The 24,643-nt window shown below is 46.1% G+C and overlaps 2 protein-coding genes across 8 annotated transcripts in view; one reads left to right on the forward strand and one right to left on the reverse strand.

The window, feature by feature from the left end:
* The first annotated feature begins 1,693 nt into the window (after positions 1 to 1,693).
* On the forward strand, positions 1,694 to 12,339 carry NDUFAB1 (NADH:ubiquinone oxidoreductase subunit AB1). 2 transcript variants are annotated; one of them, XM_038540044.1, is made up of 5 exons: positions 1,694 to 1,876; positions 8,981 to 9,097; positions 10,393 to 10,480; positions 11,453 to 11,552; positions 12,182 to 12,339. In XM_038540044.1, exons 1-4 carry the CDS (start codon positions 1,709 to 1,711, stop codon positions 11,542 to 11,544), a joined length of 465 nt encoding a protein of 154 aa, XP_038395972.1. In that variant the 5' UTR covers positions 1,694 to 1,708; the 3' UTR covers positions 11,545 to 11,552; positions 12,182 to 12,339. The 2 variants fall into 2 exon arrangements, 1 of the variants encoding a protein (XP_038395972.1); XR_005360796.1 differs by lacking the exon at positions 1,694 to 1,876 and adding an exon at positions 2,118 to 2,285.
* Positions 2,090 to 24,643, reverse strand: part of UBFD1 (ubiquitin family domain containing 1) — a 33,340-nt gene continuing 10,786 nt past the window's right edge. Inside the window, exon 7 of one of the 6 annotated variants that reach the window (XM_038540038.1) lies at positions 2,090 to 2,393. In XM_038540038.1, the coding sequence (XP_038395966.1) occupies positions 2,322 to 2,393 (72 nt within the window). In that variant the 3' untranslated portion in view covers positions 2,090 to 2,321. Of the gene's footprint in view, positions 2,394 to 4,739; positions 4,920 to 15,727; positions 16,109 to 19,554; positions 22,829 to 22,977; positions 23,528 to 24,643 lie in introns of those variants that run through there. The other 5 variants (XM_038540040.1, XM_038540037.1, XM_038540039.1 and 2 more) reach the window with 5 other exon arrangements.

Below are 24,643 nucleotides of genomic sequence, written 5' to 3' on the forward strand. Positions count from 1 at the left end.
CTAGAATATAAACTCTATGAGAACAGACTGCCTGGCTTGCCCACTGCTGTAGCAGCTAGCACATAACAGATATTCAATTTCTTAATGAGTGCATAAATAGAAACAATTTTACAGCAGTGAGATGGTATTGTGCAGTCTATTTTATTTTTATTTTTTTAAAGTTTATTATATTTTATTTAGTAATCATTACACCCACCATGGGGCTTGAGCTCATTACCTGGAGATCAAGAGTCGCATGTTCTTCAGACTGAGCCAGCCAGGTGCCCCATGCAGTCTATTTTAAATTAAAGGCACCACATTTTATTACACTTGAATTTAACAAAAGTGAAAATAAACTGAAGACTTCTGAAGGCATTGGTGGATTGTCTATCCAGGCAGTTTTCAGAATTTGGATTTGTTTTTCTGCATTTGGATTCAATCAATATCCTTGAGCTCCTTGCTAAGAAATAGAGATTAAAAAAAAAAAAAAAAAGAAATAGAGATTAGCACATTTAAATTTCTTCTCACCCACTTTTCATGAGCTGTATTACTTATATACATTGTTCAATTTTATTTTTTTTAATTTTATTTATTTATTCATGACAGAGAGAGAGAGAGAGAGAGGCAGAGACACAGGCAGAGAGAGAAGCAGGCTCCATGCAGGTAGCCTGACATGGGGCTCTATCCAGGGTCTCCAAGATCACACCCCAGGCTGAAGGTGGCGCTAAACCGCTGGGGCACCGGGGCTGCCCTATTTTTTATTTTTAAAGATTTTATGTATTTATTCATGAGAGACACAGAGAGAGGGCCAGAGACATAGAGGGAGAAGCAAGCTCCTCACAGGGAGCCTGGTGCCAGACTCGATCCTCTGACCTGGGATCACGCCCTGAGCCGAAAGCAGACGCTCAACCGCTGAGCCACGCAGGCGTCCCATATTGTTAAAATTTAAACATGTATATTGTTTTATTATAATTCCCACATTTATTAGCTTTATTTATTTATTTATTTATTATTTATTTATTTATTTATTTAAAGATTTTATTTACTTATTTATTCATGAGAGACACAGAAAGAGAAGCAGAGATACAGGCAGAGGGAGAAGCAGGCTCCCTGCAGGGAGCCGGATGCCAGACTTGATCCTGAGGCCTCAGGATCACACCCTGAGCCAAAGGCAGACGCTCAACCACTGAGCCACCCAGGCTTCCTGCCTTAACGTATTTAAATTGATTTTTGACATTCTTATTTTATATTGAGTTTTGACCTATTAAATAATTTTTTACTTATTATCTATCAATATCTATCTGTCCTATCTATCCCATCCATCCATCCATCTAATCTATGTCTATCATCTATCATGTATCATCTATCTATCTATCTATCTATCTATCTATCTATCTATCTATCTATCTATCTATCTATCTATCTATCTATCTATCTATCTATCTATCTATCTATCTATCTATCTATCTATCATCTAATCAATCATATTTCATCTTGAAATCCAGCGGAGACCAGAGTTGCAGGCCCTTGGCACGGAGCCGGCCGGGACCCTTTCGACACCTGTGCACAACCCGGGGCGCAGTGCCGCCAGGAGCCGCCAGGGGCCGCTATAGCCGGCGGCGTCCGGCTGCGCCGCTCTGTGCGTCCGCTCCGTGCGTCCGCTGCGCGCGGGGCGGCGAGGACCCTGGGCCGGAGCGCGGGGCGCAGTGCATCCTGGGTTGGCGCAGGCATGGCGGCTCGTGTCCTTTCGGCTTGTGTCCGCCGACTGCCCGCGGCCTTGGCGCCGCTGCCCCGGGTTCCCACGCTGGCCGCGGCCCGGCCGCTCGGCACCACGCTGTGCCCCGCGGGAGCCCGGACGAGGCCTGGGGCTCGGCAGGCAGCCCCGGTGCTCGCGCAGGTGACTCGCGGTGACTTTGCTGGGGCTCGGCAGGGGTCAGGGATCGGGGTGGCGGTGCGGGGGAGGGGCCAGGCCAGCCGCGGCGGGGTGCCCGGGGTCCCCGTGGCGCCCCGCCCCTGCCAGCCCCCGCGGTGCTGGGTTGACCCCTGCTGGGAGTCCGGGTGACCTAGTGCGTACGAGCCGCCGCGCGGACGTTCCCGGCGACCGCCCCCGGCTTCGAACGCTCGCTGCCGCCTTCCGAAACTTCGGGCAAGTCTCCCGGCAGCGACACCTCGCTGCCCGGCCTGAGCGGCGAGGTTGGGGTATGGTCTGCTTCACGGGGGCGCGGAGAGGTTTCTGAGGGCACCTAGGTGGGGTGCTAGGCAAGCTCCCGCATACTGGTGTCCGTTAGTCGTGGTGACAATGGCAGGTACCGTGACCGGGTTCTGGGGGGAGCCACACTGGCCTACAGTCTTCTCCAGAGCGGTTGTCGCCCAGGCTTTCTCCCTGTTGTGCCTTTTGCCTGTTTACGGGCCTCCTGGAAGTAAAGATAGGAGAAAAGTAGTATCTAGCCCTTTCTGTCCGGTGAAATCTCTGCGACGCAGAAATTCTCTTTAGGGCCGGCCGTGATTTCCGACCCTGGTCGCGCATTCAAAACCCCCGGGCCGCTGGGGAGGAGGAGGGCAGCTCCCTGCCCACCCCGTCCCCCAGCGGCCGATTGTGATGGACTTCTCTGCGATGAGGCCCTAGGCATGGGTTTTCATTGAAGTTCCCCCAGGTGACTAACGGGTTCTGCCGAGAGCAAGAACCACTGCCCTAATATAGAGTAGGCTCTCCAGGCCAAACTGAGAAACCCCTCAAACCTGCGGACTTAGTATGATAGGGGTTTCGGTATAACCGTATTTTTTTTTTTTTTTTTTTTAGTATAACTGTATTGACTGCATGTTAGAATTAAAAAAAAAAAAAAAAATGAGGATGCCCAGGCCAAATCAATCATTATCTCTAAGAGTTGGGGTCTAGGTGCCAGTTTTTTTTTTAAGTCACGAAGTGATTCTTGCGGGTGGTTAGGGTTGAGATTTACTGACAACGTAATGGATTAATTAATTAAGGCATTGGCCCTGTTGCCTGAATCAAAAGGTTAACAAAGTGTCACCCTGAAGTTAAGAGTTAAAAGGACATTATGTGGAGTTGCCAGGTGTTTTTGTCTCTGAGATTGATTTCCATGGTAGACTAAAGTGCAAAGTGATTGTCCTTATTCATGGAGCAAGGATTCTCATTCTGGATTGTTACAGATCATTGGGTTAAAATACAGATTCTGGGAAGGGGTCCGAGAGGCTTCATTTCCAGTGGGCTTCCAGAAGATTCTGCTGCTGCTGCTGGTCCTTGGACCATTATGGTGCTGAGAGATGTTCCCACTACCTCTGCTTGGTTCATATACAGCAGAAGAACCATTTGATTTATATGTATATATTTATATTGACTAAGTGTTCCCATTTAACCACCTTACATCCTGATTGGAGAGAACAACCACTTACATACTCGTTCAAAAAAAAAAAAAAAATTGAGGGACAATTATGTGCCAGACCTCATTCTAGCTGTTGAAGGTAAAGAGCTAAATACAAAGGAAGCGTCATTGGATACACTGCAGCCTCCTGGTAACCTTGCCAGCTCATCCTTCTGTGTTCCCTAGGCTGTTCTACACTCTGTTTTGGTTCATCCTTTCTCTCTCCTTCCGCCTCTGCTCCTACCCTGTTGACACTTTCTGTCTAATCCTTAAATGTTGCTAAGTTCCAAAGGTCTCTTCACTCTCTTGGTTTCTGTTCCTGCCTATTTCTCAGTTACCCCAAACTTCACCTCCAGCTTGTGCTCATCTCATCTGGACTATTGCACATTCCACCTGTTCTGTTCCATGAGACTTTTTTTCTCCTCAGATCCATCCACTGTGCTGACTCCAGGGTGATTAGTTCTTCATTTACATTCTAAACCCCCCACCAAGAGGCACCTGGGTAGCTGAGTGGTTAAGCATCTGCCTTCGGCTCAGGTTGGGGAATCCAGGGATCCTGGAATCAAGTCTTGCATCAGGGTCCCTGTAGGGAGCCTGGTTCTCCCTCTGCCTATGTCTCTGTCTTTCTCTGTCTCATAAATAAATAAAATCCTAAAACAAAACAAAAACAAAAACACCCTACCCCAGCCAAAAGGAGCCAGAGCAGTTCTCCTGGATACAAAAATAGGAGACAGTATAAAATAGAAGGTAAGAAAAACAAGGGAAGTGGCCTAAAGCAGAACCTGGAAGTCTTGACTTGGACCAGGCAGGCCCCCAAATCTGAACTGTCTTGAAGCCAGAGCACAGAGAGGATTTCCAAAAAGTTCTGTGGGGCATGGTACCCAGATGAAGGCAAAATGCTTGTTCAGGGAGAGCTTAGCTATTTTGTCTTTTTCAGGTCTACGGCCCTGGGCGCCTCAGCCTCAGAGCCTGTCTGTATACCACCTTAACCTTCAGTCTCCAGCAACATGAACTCATTTCTTCCCACACAGACCCACTACACTTTCATACTTTTTTTTTTTTTTTCTTGGCCAGTCCTTCCCTCCTTGAATGCCCATGTCCTTTCAGGGCTAACTCTAAGTTTGGTGTCTCTTTCTTGCCTGTCAAGGACTGAATGACAATTCTAGTTCCTGAAGCAGCCTACAAATAAGTCTGTCATGGCTCTTACCACATTTAATTGTTTAAGATTTTATTTACTTATGTATGAGCGTGAGCATAAGCAGGGGAGTGGCAGGGCGAGGGAGAAGCAGACTCCCTGCTGAGCAGGGAGCCCAACTGGGCTCTATCCCAGGACTCCAGGATCATGACCTGAGCTGAAGGCAGATGTTTAACCAACTAAGCCATCCAGGTGCCCCTCTTGCCATATTTTTTATTACAACTTAAATAATCTGTTTGGATTGATCTTCTCCATTAGTCCATAAGCTTCTCTGAGGGCAGAGATCACGTTTTATTTATCTTTGTAGTTCCAACCCGAAGCACAGTCTTGGCACATGAGAAAGCTCACAGGCTGTTGAGATGGTCCTGTGTATTAAGAAAAGACATAACCACACGTGAAGACAGGTGTGTGTACAGCACAGAGGAGGGACCTAACTAGTGCCCCCAGTGAGCGCGATCTCAAAGGCAGCAGTTTCTCATGCACTCAGGGCAGAGTGTGACAGCACATGCAGAGGCCAGGACAGCCGGCACTCTTTCATTTGACCCTCGGAGTACCTGTGGAATGGAGCATGTTGTGGATAGGCACTGAGGAATGTGGATGTTCTGTTTAGGTTGCAGGGAGTGAACATGAAACAAGGTTTGTTGAGTAAGTGAGATCTTTCCTCCCAGTCAGCTAGGCTGGGTGGCCCAGCAAACATCATGGTGAGACAGTGGGAAGAGTGGAGGTTGGCTCTCAGGTCCCTGGCCAGAGTGCCAGGTGGCAAAGAGGTGGAAGGCATTTTGGAGACGGTAACGAACTTCTTTCCAGACTAGTGTTGAGATGTCTGCTACTAGGGTGGAGCTGTCCAGGGGGCAGTTGGTAGAGCTGCATTTAAAGCAGTTTCCTGAACTAACTTACTGTCTGTCTTTCTTTCTTTTCTTTCTTTCTTCTTTCATTTATTTATTTTTTATGATAGTCACATAGAGAGAGAGAGAGAGAGAGGCAGAGACACAGGCAGAGGGAGAAGCAGGCTCCATGCACCGGGAGCCCGACGTGGGATCCCCGGTCTCCAGGATCGCGCCCTGGGCCAAAGGCAGGCGCTAAACCGCTGCGCCACCCAGGGATCCCAGTCTCCTGAACTTTAAACTGAGGTTCTTCAGTTTCCCTTAGTTCAGAGATGTACCCGAGTAGAGACAGATGCTTTTTTGATGGACACACCAGGTTACTGGTTTCTACTACTCTAGGGGGTAGTCACTCTTTTCCTGCACACAGTGCCTTCTCTGATGGCTGTGGGAAGTGACTTGTGTCACATATAATTGTTAAGTGCAGACCTTGGGGGAAAAACACCACAAACATTGTTGACTGTTGGGGACACCACTGAGGTGCTTACCTGTTCTGTGCCCCTCTTTTTTTCTTTCTTTTTTTTTTTAAACAGCTGAGATCCAGCAGGAAGAAAGCAGTAAGGCCCTCCCAAGAGGCCAAGCTGGGGAGGCCTGGGGAGCATACCTAACTTTCTCTGTCTCTTTCCTGTCTGTAAAGGACTTATGTCAGAACTAAAAGAAGTGCTGGTTGTAAAGTGCCTAGCGCAGCGCCATAGTCTGATTTTATGATAAGTCCATAAAGAGACCAGAAGTGGAGGCCTGAGAGGGAAGGAGTAGGAAGTACGTAGGGACCACATGACTACCAGAGTCTCAGACTGGCAGGTCACTGCCCTGATCCCCCTAGACAGCCCTCAGTAGGTGTGCCTGGCAGTGTTCTGAGGCTTCCACATTCCCTCAGTGAATCCTCACAAATGCTGTGAGCTTTGTAATGTTGCTTGTTCTTATTTTACAGCTAAGGAAACAGACACTAAGCTAAGGAGGGTTAAGTAACATGGCCCAGGCCAAAAAGCTAGTAAAGCTAGTGCCAGGGTACAGATGTAGGCAGGCTTATTCCAGTGAGCTGTCACCCACTACACCTGCCTGCCCTGTGCTGAGCCCACTGGAGCCCCCCACTTCGGAACTGGCCTGTGCTCTCCAGATGGAAACCCTTTTATTTCACTGCGCGGTGCACACCTGGCCTAGGAGCGGGCACTTGCTTGGGCTACTGGGGTTGATGCTGACCCCTAGCGGGCCCCTTGGGGTAGTGAACCGTGTGCCCTTCCAGCGGCCTCCTTCCTTGTGGGCTCTGCAGCACAGCTGGAGTTTTCTCTCTTTCTCCTCACTAGTAATCCTCCCTCATATCTTTTTTTTTTTTTTTTTTTAAGATTTATTCATTCATTCAGAGAGAGTGAAGAGAGAGGCAGAGACACAGGCAGAGGGAGAAGCAGGCTCCATGCAGGGAGCCCGATGTGGGACTCGATCCCAGGTCTCCAGGATCACACCCCAGGCCGCAGGTGGTGCTAAACCGCTGTACCACTGGGGCTGCCCCCTCCCTCATATCTTCTTGATGTGCACACAGACAAGGCCTCCATCAGATTCTTCCCCCTTTTTTCTTTTTTCCTCCCTTTTCGGTCATCACCACTTAACTCCTTGCTCCTTCCTCTGTCTCTTTCCCTTCTGCTGCTTCATTTTATTTGTGGCTTGGAGATTTCTAGTGATTGTGGGTAAGTAGGCCTGGAGAGGTCCCTGTAGCAGAGGTCTCCTTAACCCATGTTGCAATTGGAAAGGAAAGGATGCTATATACACGAGACAAAAAGAACCACTGCTCTTAAACCCTGAAAGCACTTAGAAATACCTTTAGAATATCCATAAAGAAAAAAATTTAAAAAAAATGAATATCGGGATCCCTGGGTGGTGCAGTGGTTTGGCGCCTGCCTTTGGCCCAGGACGTGATCCTGGAGACCTGGGATCGAGTCCCACGTCGGGCTCCCGGTGCATGGAGCCTGCTTCTCCCTCTGCCTCTCTCTCTCTCTGTGACTATCATAAATAAATAATAATTTTAAAAAAAAGAATATCCATAAAGCTCTTCATCTAATCTTTATAGCTTGCTGATTAAATCTGATTTCAGTACCTGATTTTTTTTTTTGTAAGATAATATTTCTTTGTTTTGTTTTTTTTTTTTTTAAGGTTTTACTTATCAGGGCACCTGGGTGGCTCAGTTGGTTAAGCATCTGCTGTCTGCCTTCAGCTCAGGTCATGATAGAGCCCCACATTGGGCTCCATGCTCAGCAGAGAGTCTGCTTTTCCCTCTTCCTCTGCCCTTCCCCCCTACTTGTGCGCTCTCTCTCTCTCTCTCAGATAAATAAATAAAATCTTTAAAAAAAAAAGATATTATTTATTTGAAAGAACAAGCGGTGGGGAGGGCCAGAGGGAGAAGGAGTGGGAGAAGCAGACTCCCTGCTGAGTAAGAAGCCCGAAGTGATGGGGGAACTCAGCTAGATCCCAGGACCCAGAGATCATGACCTGAGCTGAAGGCAGATGCTTAACCGACTGAGCCTCCCAGGCACCTTGATATATTTCTTACACAGAGGTGTATACAGGTTTGGCTAATATGGCAGTAGTTTTTATTATGATTTCCATAGACCTTTGTCAGTCTCGGGGACCTGAGCCCCAACATGCAAACCCACTATCTCTGGGGAAATGCTGTGAGAACTCCAAATTAACTTAAGAACTCCCAAACTTAAAGTCAACTTTAAAAGGTAAACCAGTTCAGATTAGGGACTTCCACAGTGAGCAGAACTGTCAGACAGCTGTATTGTTTTCTCTGGTTCTGCACTGTGCCTTCCATGGCATTAAACCTATCTTAAAAGAGTTCCTTTCATATTTGGTGAAAGGATCCAGCCAGCACCCTAATGCCTAGCTGAGTATCAAGTAGGTTAGTATCAGAGACATTTGAGATACTCCTCCCATCATGGCAAAAGTTAGAAAGGCTCATGGTTTTACTGGTGGCAATAAGGCAAGCCTACCCTGAAGGGAAACAGATTGGACTATAATGACTATCGGTTTCCCTATTCTTGGGGTTGGTAGCTGGCTCATTTGTCCTGGCTGAGGTCAGGGGGCAATATTAGACCTGCTGGTGTGTGGTCCTCATGTGAGCTGCCTCTCTCCACCATGACATCTCTGTCTAGATGGGCTATTTTGACTCAGGTGTGCTGATGAAAGGTGACGATGCCTTAGAGTGGCAAGGTGTTGCAGAAGGTGCCACAAGACTTATTCTTATCTGCAGACCCTGCATGATTTTAGTGGCAGCCAGTCTCCCTGAGCCAGACAAGTGGCTAGAGCCTGAGGGCTGAACACGGGAGCCAGGAGGGCCAGTCCTGGCTCTGAGGGGGAAAGGAGGCCCATTTTTATGCTGCTGGAATGCTAGGGCTTCTGGAAATACCCAGTGTTGTGACTCTGAGTGGCCTAAAGGCCACGATTAGAATCAGAGGAGGTGGCTCTCTGAAACCCTAAAAGCTATGAAAGGTACCTGAGCTAGTGCACTGACCCAGAGGTTCAACAATTCTCCCTTCCTGCCCTTGTTCTAGGTTCCAGGTACACAGCTGTGCCGTCAGTATAGCGATGCACCCCCTCTGACGTTAGAGGGGATCAAGGACCGGGTTCTTTATGTCTTGAAACTCTATGACAAGATTGACCCAGAAAAGGTAACTGATGTGGCTTAATGTTTTTTCTTTAAATGAGTATTTAATCAATGGTACAGAATTCAGAGGGTCCAAAAGGATATTTAGGAAAAAGTCTCCCTGACTCCCAGCCACCCAGTTCCCTTTCTGGGAGGCACCCAGCAGAACCAGCTTCTCATGTATCTTTCCAGAGCTACTCAATACATATTCAGAGAAGTATACACATGTATGTATGTGTATTTTATGTACTATGTGATCTTTATCTCCTACCCTTTTTTATTTAAAGATTTATTTGAGAGAGAGTCTCCATGCATGCACAAGTAGGGTAGGGACAGAGGGAGGAGAAGAAGCAGACTCCCCGCTGAGCAAGGAGCCCTACACAGGCCTTGATCCCAGGACCCCGGGATCATGACCCAAGCCAAAGGCAGATGCTTAACCAACTGAGCCACCCAGGTGCCCCATTCTACCCTTTTTTAAAAACACAAGTGGCAAAATACTGTAAATGTTGTTTCATACCCTGCTTTTTTTTTTTTTTTTAACTTAACCACTGGCATTTTTCTCATAGTAGTGCACAGATTTCCTTTAATAATTGAATCTGTGTAGGTAGGATGGTGGCGGTTTTATTATTGAGGTCTAATTGACATTTTATTAATTTCAGGTGTACAACATATTTGTATAATATTATGAACTGAAAAAAGGAAGGGGCAGTGTGCTTGGGTGGCCCAGTCTGTTAAGCATCTGACTCTTGATTTTGGCTCAGGTCATGATGTCAAGGTTGTGAGATTGAGCCTCACATCGGGCTCTGTACAAGACGTGGAGCCTGTGTAAGATTCCTCTACCCGCCCCAAATTGTGAATTGATTACAAAGAGTCTAGTTAACGTCTGTCACCAGGCACAATTACAGAAATTTCTTCTTATGATGATTTTTAAGATTACTCTCCTGGCAACCTCCATGTATGCACTGTAGTGTTGTTATAGTCACCACGTTGTATGTTATGCCCCCAGGATAGTTCTCCTGAGCCGTGATCAAAGATCTTAATAAAATACATAAAATGAAATCCATCATTAGCTTTGTGTATATTGTTAACCATTTCAGAACAAGCTTGAATAAATTAACATATAAAGCACAAAGCACACACCAAGTATATGCTGGCACAGGTTAAACATAACATGCTGGATATCACATATTTAAAATATGGCCTCTTTATATTAAGAAGAATCTTCTATGTAATGATTAAGTAACATCATACCTCTCTGTTATCTTGAGAAGCAATTACTTTCATTGACTCAGTTTTGTGTTTGGCCTTCCTTTCTTGCAGCTCTCGGTAAATTCCCACTTTATGAAAGACCTGGGCTTAGACAGTTTGGACCAAGTGGAGATTATCATGGCCATGGAGGATGAATTTGGTAATAGGCTAAGTCTGGGGTCTGCACAAAATGATTCTTAAGTGGAAGAAATGCTGGGGATCCACAATTGGGATTTGAATCAAATACATAAGTAGAAACAGCACCACACCACCGCCACCACCTGCCCACTGTTGGATGAAGTCAGTACTAGGGACACTGCACTCCATTAGAATGCACTTTGTGTGGGGCCAGCTGAGTGCTGCCCAGTGTGGTGCTGAGGGCTGAGTGACCAGACAAGGTCTGGGGAAGGATGGGATTTGGATGCTTTAGGTGGGGGCTTCCACGATGAAGGCAGAACCTTCCCTGTGGAGAAGCTGAGTACACCTGAGCACCCCAAAAGTCCACCCCCAGAGAAGTAACTGGGTGTGCCTGGGAGGGAGACACACACACACACACACACACACACACACACACATACACACATACACATACATACGAATACACAGGTCTGGTTTCCTGCAGTGCCTCCCATGTACACTCCCAGGTTATGCTTATGTCTCAGACAACTGTGCACAGGAGGCTTCTGAAGGGTCCATGGCCCAGTGTTTGAGTAAGTTGCCTGAATGAAAGCCAAGGGGGCTTCTGTGCTGTCCTGCAGAGCTGAACTTAAAATTCCTCACAGGTTATGCTCACTAGAGGGATGGTATCAGTTAGGGGTAGGATGGGAACATAGTCACGAAAATGTTATGGAATTAGATAGTGATGGTTGTACGACTTGTGAATACACTAAAAACGACTAAATTTTACATTTTAAATGGCTGCATTTTCTATCCTGTGAATTACAGTTTTTAAAGACCCAGCATACTCAATATGATAGAAATGCTGTCTAGAATATAACTGGGCCATGACTTAAATGGGATTCAGGGTTGCTGGGAAATTTTCATGTACGAAGGTGGTAAGGAAGCATGAGATGCATTTAATTTTAAAGGATTTGTTTTTTCTACACTTATGCATTGTACGTTTTACTTTCAGGATTTGAAATTCCTGACACAGATGCGGAGAAGTTAATGTGTCCACAAGAAATTGTAGATTACATTGCAGATAAGAAGGATGTATATGAGTAAGAGATCAGGTAAATGACTTCTGGAATCATGTTCTCCTGCTTAATTAATCTCTGTAGTTCTTCAATACAGACAGACTCGGGAAGAAATGGGAAAATTGGAAATGTCTGACAAATTTTCACTGCCTATAAAATGCAGGCCCCTTCTGGTTATCTGCCTCTCAATGGGGGCTGGCCTTAGTGATTATCTTTATCCTTCAGCTGGGCCATGAACAATTCATTCTCGGACAGGACTTCCTTGATTGTCAGCTCTCCCCTTAAAAGCAGTCTTCTATAAAACACTGAGCAAGGTAACTAAGCACCCTTAGTTACACACCCAAAGTCAGCTCAGCCTGCTGTCCTCGAAGCTGAGATGGCCTGACTCTTAATCAGGCAGGGGATAATAAGAGGACCTACCTGAGGCTTTCTTGAACGTAGAATTCAGTAGCAAATGCAAATTACTTAACACAGTGCTTGATGGTAAAGCAACCTGTTAATAAACATTAGCTGTTGTTTTCAGGCTCTGGGATAATCAAGTGGTTAACTTTTTAAATAAAACCTTGTTCTGAGTGTCTGTAACTTTCATTACCCTGGATTGAGCACTTTCAAAGTCCTTAAAAGTCAGTGCACCAAAAAGAAACACTGAACTTTGTCTTTGCCAGACCCCTTTTTTCACTGAGAGAAGAGTCAGAAGATGCTGGCGAATGTCTGGAAGTGAGAACGCGTTTTGGCATTATTGCTGCCTTTGACAGAGTAATTCTGTTTAGACTTGTATTTAAATTGTCTGTTTTTCCCTTTGAAAATAAATATATAAAACCAATATTTTTCTCAGTCTTCAGTTTTTTAGTGCCTACAAAGTGCTTGTTTATATTGACTTCACTTAATATATTTAATTCGGTTATTTTTTAAGTAGGCTTTTGGTGGGTGTGGAACCCAATGCAGGGCTTGAACTCACAACCCTGAGATCAAGATCTGAGCCAAGGTCAAGAGTCGGATGCTTAACCAACTGAGCCACCCAGGCACCCCCAAGTCTTAACTGTGCTTAGTATTTTTTAAGACTTATCTGATTAGTCATTGGTATTCATGCATATAAAAAATGTCTTTTCTAGCAGCGTATCTGAAAGAAATTTCTCTCCCATGGCCTTCAGATGAGTATTGGCGGATAAAAGGACTTAATACCTCAAAAAAATTTTGTTTTCAGTTAAGTTTATCAGATGTGTCAGCTAACACCAGCATATGTGTATCATGTCAGCATCCCTGTCCTATATATCTTTCCAAGGTACAAAGTTCTCTGTGCTCCTCGAAGGTCAGTTTGACATGGGTCCCTCTGTCCTGTATCAGTAAGCAGCAGCATTGCTCCTTTTATTCCTTAGCGCTGTGTGAGGCCCTGGGTTGAAGTAGGCAATTACCTCGCTCTTGAGATTTCATTTGGGACCTGTCAAAGTATTGCTCTACTTGTATCAAAACTTCTAGTTTTTACCTTGTGGTAAATAGGATGAAGAAACAGACGTGCAGGGGCTATCTGACCCTAAGCTGGCAGAGAATCTCATGGCTGAAGGATGAGGTGATAGAAGGGCCTGGGTTCCTTCTTGGGGACACCAATGCCCCAGTTGCCTTCAGTGTCACTCTTGGCGTCTTAGGCAGACATACCTCCTTTCTCAGTTCCAGGAAGCATTTATTACACTGCACATTATATATTTTAATACTTTAGAAGTTCTTGGAAAATGCCAAATTGGAGCATAGGGAGCATCCTTACTCTATTACAGCAGCATTTAATCAGCAAACCATGCTTCCTGGGCGCTGGGAAACCAAGAGGGAACAAAACAGCCTATGATGGCTCCTTTGATTGGGATGAAGCAGTTTAACATCTGGGATAAGCTGCTGTAGTTATTTCAACCCTTTGGCAGCTGCACATTTTGCCAGAAAACATCTGTGGTTGTTTGTGCCTAAGGTGAAGTTCAGCAGTGCTGGCACTGAGTGACTGCTTTGCTATCGTCTTAACCATTCATCTGCAGTGAAATACCGTGCACATCCCTTGTAACTCTGGGAAGTCTCGAGCTAGAATAAGGGGGAAAAAATTACTGAGTACATATGGATAATTTGCTGGTAATGCTATTTTAGGATCTGAGTATTAAGCAACAGCAAAGATCTTTCTACTCTAAGAACTTGCTGGAAAATTCTGACAGACTCCTGTGCCACCACAGGTAGGCAGTGAACTGGCCAAATGTAGCATTCCAAAGGATGTGTGAATTAAAACAATAAATGAGGGATCCCTGGGTGGCGCAGCGGTTTGGCGCCTGCCTTTGGCCCAGGGCGCAATCCTGGAGACCCGGGATCGAAAACCACATCAGGCTCCCAGTGCATGGAGCCTGCTTCTCCCTCTGCCTGTGTCTCTGCCTCTCTCTCTCTCTCTCTCTCTCTCTCTCTCTCTGTGACTATCATAAATAAATTTAAAAAAAAAATTAAAAAAAAATAAAACAATAAATGAGATTGTGTGCATGTGTTTTAGAGATTTGAGAGAGCATGGTGGGGTCAGGGGGAGGCATAGGGAGAAGCAGACTCCTCTCTGAGCACGGAGCCCGACTCAGGCCTCAATCCCAGGACCCCGGAAACATGACCTGAGCCAACGTTAGACATAATGTTTAACAGGCTGACCCACCCAGGTGCCCCTGTGTGCACTTGGTTTTATTTATTTTTTATTTTGTTTGCACTTGGTTTTAATGGCTGCCTACAAATGCCTTTGAGGATCTGTGCATCTGCTGTAGGCTGTTCCCTTGGTGGCAGGGTCGTGAGGCCAGTCACGACCTGCTTGCTGTCCCGGCTCCAGGTCTGCCTTCACTTTCCACTCTTCTGTGACCCCCAAACAGTAAGCGCACTCATTCAGCCAGTGAAACCATTACACGCCGATCACAGGGCATGCTTCAGCAAGCAGGGCCTGAGCACACAGCTACACTCTCAGCTCCCCGTGTTGTAGGTGAGACCGTCAGTCTGTGTGATATACCCTACTCAGCATCGGCAGTCGTGCAACAAGCACCGCAGCTCCTTATCTGAAGAACCAAGAGGGATGTCACCTCTGGGCTTGGCTGGAATCATTTGACCTGAATCTGATCATGAGAAAATGAATCTAGAAGGTATCATGGAGAAAAAAGGACTGGGTAACTATTCTAAATTAAAAGGGACCAGAGATATGGCAAATTTTATGGAATGTGGAAGGACTGGGGAAAAAGAATGATTTGAAAACGACTGTATGTAGGTGACATACGTTTGATTTTTCAGGTCTAATATCAGCATTATGTACCAGACCTTATTCTCAGGGGTTAGAGACTTATTAATAACACTTGAGTAAAGCATCAAGAGGTCTCTGGCTAACTTTCAGATGGTTCAGGAAAAAAAAAAAAGTGAAACTGCACAATTTTTTTTTTTTTTTGTAAATTTTTTTTAAATTTTTATTTGTGATAGTCACAGAGAGAGAGGGTGAATGAGGCAGAGACACAGGCAGAGGGAGAAGCAGGCTCCATGCACCGGGAGCCCGACGTGGGATTCGATCCCGGGTCTCCAGGATCGCGCCCTGGGCCAAAGGCAGGCGCCAAACCGCTGCGCCACCCAGGGATCCCGAAACTGCACAATGTTAACTGGCAGCCAGGGGACAGGCATGTGTGTGCATATTCTTTCCACTGTGTGGTTTGAAAGTTGTTAAACTAAAAAATTTCATGATACACCTAACAAAGAATATACTGATGGCGTACAGATTGATGTCTAACCACATGAGATTGGCTAAATAGAAACAATTTGATACAATGACATGGAAAGATCAGTGTTTTAAAAATAAAAACATTATAAATAGCATGATTCCATCTCTATAAAACACATACCAAAATGTTCGTAATGATTACCATGAAATGGTAGAAATACACTGGCTTATTTTTGTTAATCATTATTTTTTAAATTATAAGTACCAGGGCACCTACGTGGCTCAGTCAGTTAAGTGACTCTGGATTTTGGCTCAGGTCATGATCTCGGGGTCATGAGATCGTGCCCCATGTTGGGCTCTGCTCACTGGGGAGTAGGCTTGACATTCTCTCTCCCTCTGCTCCCTCCACTGCTTTCCCTAAAATAAATCTTTAAAAAAATTATAAGTATTGTATTGTACAACAAATGAAAAATAAAACTGATACCTAAAAGTATGTGAATGGGGCACCTGGCTGGCTCAGTCCATAGAGCATGTGACTTTCGATCTCAGGGTCATGAGTTCAAGCCCCACACTGGGTGCAGAGCCTATTGAAAAATGTTTTAAAAATATTAAAGAAAAAAAAAAAGTACATGAAAACAGGAAGGAATAGCAGTAGCAGAGGCGCTGATGTTTCTGAGGACTGAGCCGAGTTCCCAAGGCTCTGTGGAGCTAGCCAGGCAGGCAGGAGAGTGGCGTGCGCCAAGAGAGGGGTTAGGACGCCCGTTTGCTCAGTCTGGGACATTGCTACAGCATGAACTCATGGGCGGGGTTGCCCGTGGCTTCCGGCTGTGGCTGGGATCAGGTCACAAAGGAGGGCTTCGGTCTGGAACGTGTCGGCAGCAGGTGCTGACAGGATCTTCTGCAGGGGAGACACAGTCAGATATACTTGGCCTCAGACACTGCTAGGTATGTGTGCCAAGGGTGGCCTGAGGGGATGTATGTGGTTACTGGAAGAGCTCATGAGAAAAATGCAGATTTGGGGGTTGGGATAGTAAGGGATGGACTCGAAAGATACTCTGGGAGTAAAAATGGCAGCAGTTGGTCAGCTGAAAAGGGCAGCGAGCCTAGGATCTCAAGTAGATGGCTTGGGTGCTGCCTGAGTTACTGTCTGAAACAGGGAATGGAGGCGGATCAGATGGAAGGCCGATAGAATTTCAGTTGGGGACTGTGCTGGATGTGTTTGTAGGATCCCAAGCAAATGACAGATAACCAGCAAGAGCTCAAGAAAAACTCCGGACTGGAGCCGCGGGCTGGAGTCTGAGTGTCTGCGAGCTGGCCCCCTCCAGCTTCGATGTCCCCACAGTTAAGCCCTCAGCCTTACGGGCTTGAAGTGAGAATGACTTGACCTGGGATGTGTAAGCCTAAAGTGAAGTTTACCTCCTTCAAGGGCTGACCAGAGCTGAGAACTGAGTGAGAGGATTACCTACCACTAGAAGTTCTTTGAGCAAGTACATGCATTACTGTTTTCATCTTTAACATTGCAGCCGATGAATGTCAGGGTTCAAAGTTTAAAAATAGAACTTACAGGCACAAGTTAGTGCCCTTAAAACATACAGCTAAACCCCCAGAAAGAAATATACAAAAGAAAAGTAGCCGAGTTCTTTCCTCAGTTCTCAACAACAGGGTGCTATCCAGAGCACAGACTAACTAGAAGCAAAACCAGGTTCCAGTGGGAGCCTTAGTCACTGGCAGGCACGCAAGCCTGCCTAAGCCACTAGCTTCTCTGTGCCCGTGTCCTCTAATGGATAAAGTGGGGAGTGACAAGGATGTGGCAAAGGGCTGGCAATAGAACGCACATGCATAATTTGACCCAGCCCCTGGCACATGGTAAGCCCCTTCAGGAGCTGAAGTCACAAGGCTTGAAGGCAGTGTTTGGAGCAAGCCCCTTACCAAGTAGCACTGGCTTGGCATCTAGCCCAAACCCTGCTAGGTGGCCTGCCAAAGCTGCTCCATTTTCTACAGTTTGGAGTGTTTGAAAGCCCCAGACTCATGATGAATAGACGTCAACTAGGACATGCCTTAGATGCTAAGGTTGCCATGTTTGTGTGTTTGTGGAGGGCAAGGGCCACAAGCCAATTAAGAGCTCCACCTGGCAAAGCAGAGTCCGGAGTTAGCTGACAACCTGACTTAAGTGCCCGCATTGGGCGAAGTCTGAGACTCTGGATTTTCGGGTTACATGAGCCAAATCATTTTGCCTACATCATGTGAATCAAGACTGTCACCGAAAATCAAGAGTTCTGAGTCCTGGAGCCCTGGAATCTGTGAGTCCTTGACTTAGATGTGGGAGGGGAGCAGAGTGATCAGTGGATGAGAGGATTCTGGCCGTGAGGTGCCATTTCCCAGGTGCCTCCTCAGAACCATAGCTCTGACCAATCATGAAAAAGCCAGGACATTAAAAAAGAGACTCAGGACATGAAAGGAAGAGATCAGGAGGTTCACAGTGAAAATTAAAATGAAAGAAATATAGGAGGAAAATAACTTTAAGGGGGGGGGGGGGGAGAAAAAACAAGATTAGCAATAACAAAAGTTACCAATGGTATTGAAAAAAAACACAAGATTGGGGTAAAGATTTAAAAACAGGGTCATCTTTGTGGCTTGGTCAGTTAAACAACTCTTGATTTTGGCTCAGGTCATGATCTCAGGGTCCTGAGATCTACACTCAGCAGGGAGTCTGCTTGAGATGCTCTCTCTCTGCCCCTTCTGCTCATGCTTGTGTGTGCACACACGTTCTCTTTCAAATAAATCCATCTTTAAAAACCAGTTGGAGAAAACTAGCTCTAGAAGATATTTTGGTCTGTGTATCAGGTTATTATTGAACTGATATTTTTCTTGGGTGAGACAATGGTGTTATGCCTAAGGTGTGACAGTGTCATTCTGAGGAGAGGAGTGCTCAATGTCACGATGTCTGCATGTCTGTCAAACGTTCTGGCAAAATAAAGTGCATGTGTGTCTGGGGAAGATAGCAAGTGTGTGTGGTTAATATTTTAACAACTAGTGGACTTGGTGTAAAGTATGAGGTGGTCACTGTAGTGTATTTCAACTTTCTGTAGATTTGAAAATAACCAAAACAAAAGAAGAGAAACAGTGAGGAATTAAAATTAGGTAAGGCTGAGAGGGGTAAAACAGAAGCAAGAAACTTGAGAATTCAGAGTTATGAAATAGGGTGAACAGCAGCAAAGGTTCTAGATCAAAGCTAACAAGGCTTCAGATCAAAATGAGCCTTAAACTAGGGAGAGCCAGAGGGGTTAATCCTGGTTCAAAGAAGCCAAGTGGTGTTGGCAGAGAGCTCATGGGTGGGAAGCATGTCAACTTCCCACAGCATGGATGGGCTCACCAGAGCACCTCTTGAGCAAGAGTAGGAAGCAGTCATTGCCTCCTGCCGTAATGACTGTTCGCGGGATCCCTACTGCAGAAAGGGTTCTGTTAGTTACTACTGCTGAGAGAATGCCACACATCTCCCCAGAAGGTACGGTAAGATATTCAGGCTGGAGTTTATCCCATTCTCCATCTGAGGACAGTCAATCATCCTATTAGTCTGAAGGTGCCTGAAATAACTAAGCGTTCAAACCTGGGATAAAATCCAGAAGCACCCTCTGTACTAAGATTCTCCAGGTGGGCATCAGCCAATGTGCAGCACATGGCACAGTCCCCATCCACCCCTCTCCCTTATACAACAGATCCTTAAGAATCTGATAGCATCATTTCAGAATTGAGATACTGAGAAAAAAAAAAAAAATGCCAAGGGTGGGTGGTACCAGGTCAGAACCAGTTGTGAAAAACTGTATGACTCTTCATGGCCAGGACTGTTTTTGTCCTATTTTTTGAAATAGATCTCCCCTACCCCACCTTCACCCCTGGGTCTTTGCAGCTTGCCCCAAGAGCTGTAGCTCCATCTCAGTGTTTTATTAAACATGCCCTCGAAGGCCAAATGGCCAGGCAAAGTCACATGAAGCAAGTAGTCAGAAGGTGTAAGGACAGGAAGGCAGTTTCCCTCTGACACTAGAACATGGGAAGAAAGAAGGCTGCCCTAACTCGAGGTGTCTGACAAGTTGGTTGTTTTGGCTAACACAGTAAAAACAAAAACAAAAAACAAAATCAGTGTATCGATTATATTTCACAGGAACAAATTTGAATATGCTTTAAGCCAAATAAATAGACAGTAATAGAGTAGACCACAGCTGGCAACAAAACAAAACAAAACAAAACAAAACAAAACAAAACAAAACAACCAGCCCCAGGCCCATCCCCAATATCGGTCAATCCCCAGTATGGATTAGGCGCATGAAAAATTGGAAGGAAAAGGAGACGCAATTAATTATCAAACTTTAATTGATAGACTAATCTTACAGGATAAACAATAAGACAGCTAGTCAAGGTTACACTTTAAAAAAAAAAAAAAAAAATCCAGCAGCGCAGATCTAATAGACTAAATACGTTCATCTCCTCCCAAACAGGCATTTGATTTAAAAACAGAAACCAGAACAGTGCGCACACCACAAGGAAACATGGTACTTACGTATATTGTCAAATAATTCTGCAGAACTCTTTAAGAAAGAAAAGGAAAGAGGTTTTTTTAGAAATTTAGAAAGCAGTAGAACCACCCAGCCTGGCAGGTAGATGTGCCAGATGTTCTGCACTTTGGAGGGCTCCTGACCACCTGTAACTTCAGAGAGGCCACCCGGCCCTATTAGGAAGGAAACAGGTGCCAATCCTGACTGGAGAGGACTTCCTCACAGAGCCTTAAGACAAAGGGACCACCCTTTTCCAAGACTACAGGCATGAACAGAGCAGCAAGGAGCAAGAGAAAGGTCTCCCCCAGAAGACGGGGTGGAAAGAAAGCCTGCCCTACACGGCCCTGGCACACGGTGTCTATCCCTTCCCCTTCGCTGCCCCAGCAAAGAACGGGAAGGCCAAGTGCAAGAGTCCAGGATGGCGCCTCCAGGCACATGGTTAGGAAGAGGAACAGGAAAGCAAGTCCCTTCTGGCTGAAATATGGCAACTTTTTCTGAGACGTGGCAAAGTGGCAGAGTCGGTCTCTTCGGCCCTCCGTAAGGTAGAGCAGCAGCTAAGGAGGCTACTAAGGCCTCACCAGCCCCCGCTGTGTCCACCAGGGCTCCCTTATCTCAGTTCAACCATGCCAAAAAAGAGCCAACGCTACTTGCCAAAGGCCCCGCTTCAATTAAAATACTTCATCCCAGAGAGTCCAGCAACTCACGAGTCTGCTTTTCAGAGGCCCAGACGGACAGAGACAGAGCTGCGCAAATCTGCCTGGGCCCTGGCCGGGGTTACCTGGTAGTGACTCTGCCAAGTGGCCTCAGAGAGGGAAGAAGGCCTGACATCTATTAGCCAAAACCTGCAGGAGGAGTGCCAGCACAGACCCTGGAAGAGGCAGCAGCCCTCAGGAGGCTCAGAGAAGCACCCTGCACAGAAGAGATGGCAAGCCCCTAGCCTGCTCCCCGCATGCAGGAGCTCCTCCTCGAACCGGCTCCTCCTGATGCCACCCACCTGCATGTCTCCTGCAACGGCAAGGGAGGGCAAGACCCCGGGGAAGGAGCCCATCCCCCTCCACAGGGAAGGAAGTGCAGAGAAACACTCCTGAGGAAAAACGAACACTGTGATGCCTCCTATGGGGATGAAGACTTCCATTTACTAACACGGATTTAGGCAGTACATTCTGGACCATAAACAAGGTTAAGGAAGAGACCGCTCACGGGACCGAGTGACAAAACCGTGAATACTGCTGTGACCCAGACGTGGATCTAAGTCAAATACTTCTCCCAGTGGCTTCTGGTGCTGTCCACCTCTGCTTTCCCGAGGGCTCCCAGCAAGGTCTCGACGCAGACAGGGTCAGGAGCCAGAGCTCAAGATCGTTCTAGCAAATTTACTGAGCTCTGTAAAGCAATACTCCAACGGCTCTGTACGAAAAGATGTCATTGACATTATTATTTATATATAGTATCTTGAAGTAAGGAAAAAGCACCATTTTACGTAAAAGAAAAAGGCTCACACAGGCTTTGGTCCTGTCTAGAAATGACAGCAGCCTGAGTGAGAAGCAGTTTGGCCCTTGGGGAGCAGGGAGACAAGGGGACACACGCTCTCACTGGGAGGGAGGGAGGGCAGACAGCACGGGCACCCACCAAACAGGGCAAACGAGGAGACTGGCGGGAAGGGCCTCTGAGAGAGCAGCACTGCGAGGCCAGTCTGGGGACGGAGACACTGGCTTCACGACAACAAAAATGGGTGTGTGTGGCATTGTCAGGATACGTCTCCAGGACAGGGGCGCTGGCCAACAAAAAGGGCAGTATTCAAACCAAGAGGACCCTCTGCTTGCTACGTGATCATTTCCTCTGTGGGCCTGTCCTGCAGAGGGAGGCTCTGACAAGTAGCAAAGAAGCCCTTTTCTCCAGGAACTGCAGGCCAACGAGGACAGAAAAGCTGCAGTGACTGCTCCTTCTTCAAGGGATGACAAACAGGCAGTTTCTTGGATGCTACACTTCACATATGGTACGTGTGCCCCCCACAAAAGCAAGAGTAGGTTTCCCTGCCCAGAGGTATAACTGGGCATGGGCTACACCGTGAAAAGCACAAAGTCTGTCTACACGGGCTGGATTCCTGAACTACAGCTTGGAAGGGAAGGGCGTAGAGTATCATCATTAACTGGCTCACAAATAGTCATCTTAGGCGAACACATGCTAATTACATTTCACAGAATGAGGGGGAACAGCCTAGAATCCAGAATGTGAAGTTTGGAAAATCTTTCGCCAAACCTTACTATGAGAGTCTGCAGCCAGGGAGAGGAGAATTGCAAAGACAGCCAGCAGAGAAACAGCGAAGAGCACAAAGGGTATCAATCACCAAGAGACTCGCCCTCGTGTCAGAGTCGATCGAGCCATAAGGAAACAACAGAAGCTCACGTGTACCAAGAACGTAAGGGCTAAAACCAGAAGAGGGTGAGCTAATCACGAAAGCAATTTATCCCATTTTCGATGTTTAAATACATCGGCCGACCCACTAGGTCAACATGTCTTTTAATTGAGAAAGGCAGCATCTCTGAACCTGGGATGAAGGACACTTGAACATAATGCATGAGCAGAAGGACCAAATGGAGAAGCACAATTGAAATAATCATTGGACTGCTTAAGAATTTCTCAGAACTTTGAAAGAAAGAAGATCTGGGCCTGTGGCTCTATGGCTGTAGATACGGTCTTCCATCCAGCTCCTCCTAGAAGAGGCGTCTGTCAGCCCGGGAACTGTGGCTTTTAGGCAGCGTAGCCCAGGCACACCCATGCCAGGTTGGGCCTTGAAGCCAAACAGTGAGGGCATTGGACAACCAGGATACGAGCAGACACCAGGGCCCAAGGGGCAAGACGTTTAGACAGGAGTCACTGTGAGATACTCCGCTGCTCGACAAACAGCACAGCAAGCGCGACAGCTCCCTGTCCTAGACCAAACAGCTCTTCCTCTCCCACCGCGCATTCTCAAGCAGCAGCATGGTGGGAGAAAGGCCAGGAGAGGAAGCTTTGATGAGGTACAAAAACAGGAACTGACATCTTTGGGTTTTTGAAACAAAAATTCAAATCTAGGAAGTGAGAACATAAAAAAGGGAAAAGAATTAAATCTGAATCAATGGACAGAAAAATATGGCTTACTAACCCACCCTCATTTTGCATACAATTTTATACGAAAAGGATAAAAACAAAAACCCAACTCATCACAACGCAGTCCAAATGTTTGCAACCAAAGATTTATGAAAATATTTCAGTTGAAATTGTTTTAAAAAAAATTAAAAGGAAACCAGCAAGCTTTTGATCATTCCTTTCTAAACAAAATTGGTAGATCTACTCTCAAACACACTTAAGAGTATTCCACACAATATGTTCGGAACTCAGATTTATTGATTTCAACCGTGTTGACTTTAAAAATGGTATGAAGCTGACTGCCAGAAAAGGGAACCGGCGATTTTAAGTTAAAATTAAGCTAATGGTGAAAGTACATCACCTCTGGCTTCAGTCCCCACATCGCCTTAGAGTGGATATAGGTTTTTTGTTTGTTTTTTTTTTTGTTTTGAACAAAGTCCCAGAACTCTGAAATCCAGGGATGCTGCAGGCCTCTCCCAGCAATGTCCTTCACTTTGGGTCAGTCTCCTGGGCCAGAGGTGAAAGTGCTTTCAAAAATACTGCCACTTCCCCAGCACAGTGTCTTTGATTGCATCCACATATTGAGTTGGGACCCAGTACACCCAGTAGTAAGAGGCTTCCGTGGGGCCCAACTGAAACGCCTGGAAGGGAAAAAGGAAAACCAAGCGGTACTTCAGAGGTCGGGAGACTGAGCAAGCAGCACGACAAACATGAGGGCTGAGAAGTGAGTTAACTAAGGGAAGGGAGAAACTGCACATGGAGAGCATTCTCCTGGTCCCCCCCACGCTCCCCCCAAAAAAGGTGGTGGAGGGTTAAGCATAGCCGACCCTAAAGCAGTGGCTCCCAAACATGAGTGTGCATCAGAACCATCTGGAAGGCTTATTAGAACAGACCGATTGGACTCCACCCCCTAGAGTTTCTGATTTGGGAAGGTCTTGGGCCTGAGAATCTGCATTGCTAACAAGATTCCCCAGTGATGTCGTCCTTCCTGATCCAGAGACCAGTTTGAGAACCACTGCCCTAGAAACACTGTCACACATGCACAAAGAAACAGATCGGAGTGCTCACAGAAGCACTGTCAGGACTGGTAACCACCTGGAAACAACCTACATATCCATCAGTCAGGGAATGCAAAATTAAAAGTGACGTGGCCTATTCGAATGAATGCGGGATTATTTTTCAAAGGCATGAACTGAATCTACAGTTAATACAGACAGATCACAATGTTGAACCAAAACCAGCAAGTTGCAGAACGATACATACCATGATACCATTTACGAAAACTGAAAAAACACAAAACAGTACTGTATCTCATTCATGGGCTTATACGAACACAAAAGCAGAGAGCTGGGAAGGATCCACGTGAGAAATCATGCTCATGGTAATGGGGGAGGGGAAGACAATGGGGACGTAATCACTGTTGGTAGATTTTCTTTTATTTAAAAAAAAAAACGTTTAAAAGCAATTCACAAAATATTTACAAGTCATTTCTTAGTGATGGATATATGGGTTTGTTCAACTCTGTTCTCTTCTGCATTTTTAAATGTTTCTCTAAGAATGAAAAGCACAGCCATCCCTCTCTAATGTGAGCTAGGATACCATTAATCTAGCTACTTAAATGGCATCTGCAAATTGAGCAAAGGACTTTCATTCAGAAAGAGGTTGAGGTGCCACTTCATGGCATTGAGGAAAGACAAGGGACGATCACGACCACTCCACCAGAAATGACCTGATAGATAAGCTTCTGAACTGAGTAT

The sequence above is a fragment of the Canis lupus genome, chromosome 6 (genome assembly GCF_011100685.1).
Source record: "Canis lupus familiaris isolate Mischka breed German Shepherd chromosome 6, alternate assembly UU_Cfam_GSD_1.0, whole genome shotgun sequence".
NCBI classification, from domain to species: domain Eukaryota; kingdom Metazoa; phylum Chordata; class Mammalia; order Carnivora; family Canidae; genus Canis; species Canis lupus.

Coding starts and splice junctions, on each gene's coding strand:
- NDUFAB1 (XM_038540044.1), top strand. CDS start 1,709: ATGGCGGCTCGTGTCCTTTCGGCTTGTGTCCGCCGACTGCCCGCGGCC. Junction 1,877..8,980: donor CAGCCCCGGTGCTCGCGCAG/GTGACTCGCGGT, acceptor CCCTTGTTCTAG/GTTCCAGGTACACAGCTGTG. Junction 10,481..11,452: donor GGCCATGGAGGATGAATTTG/GTAATAGGCTAA, acceptor TTTTACTTTCAG/GATTTGAAATTCCTGACACA.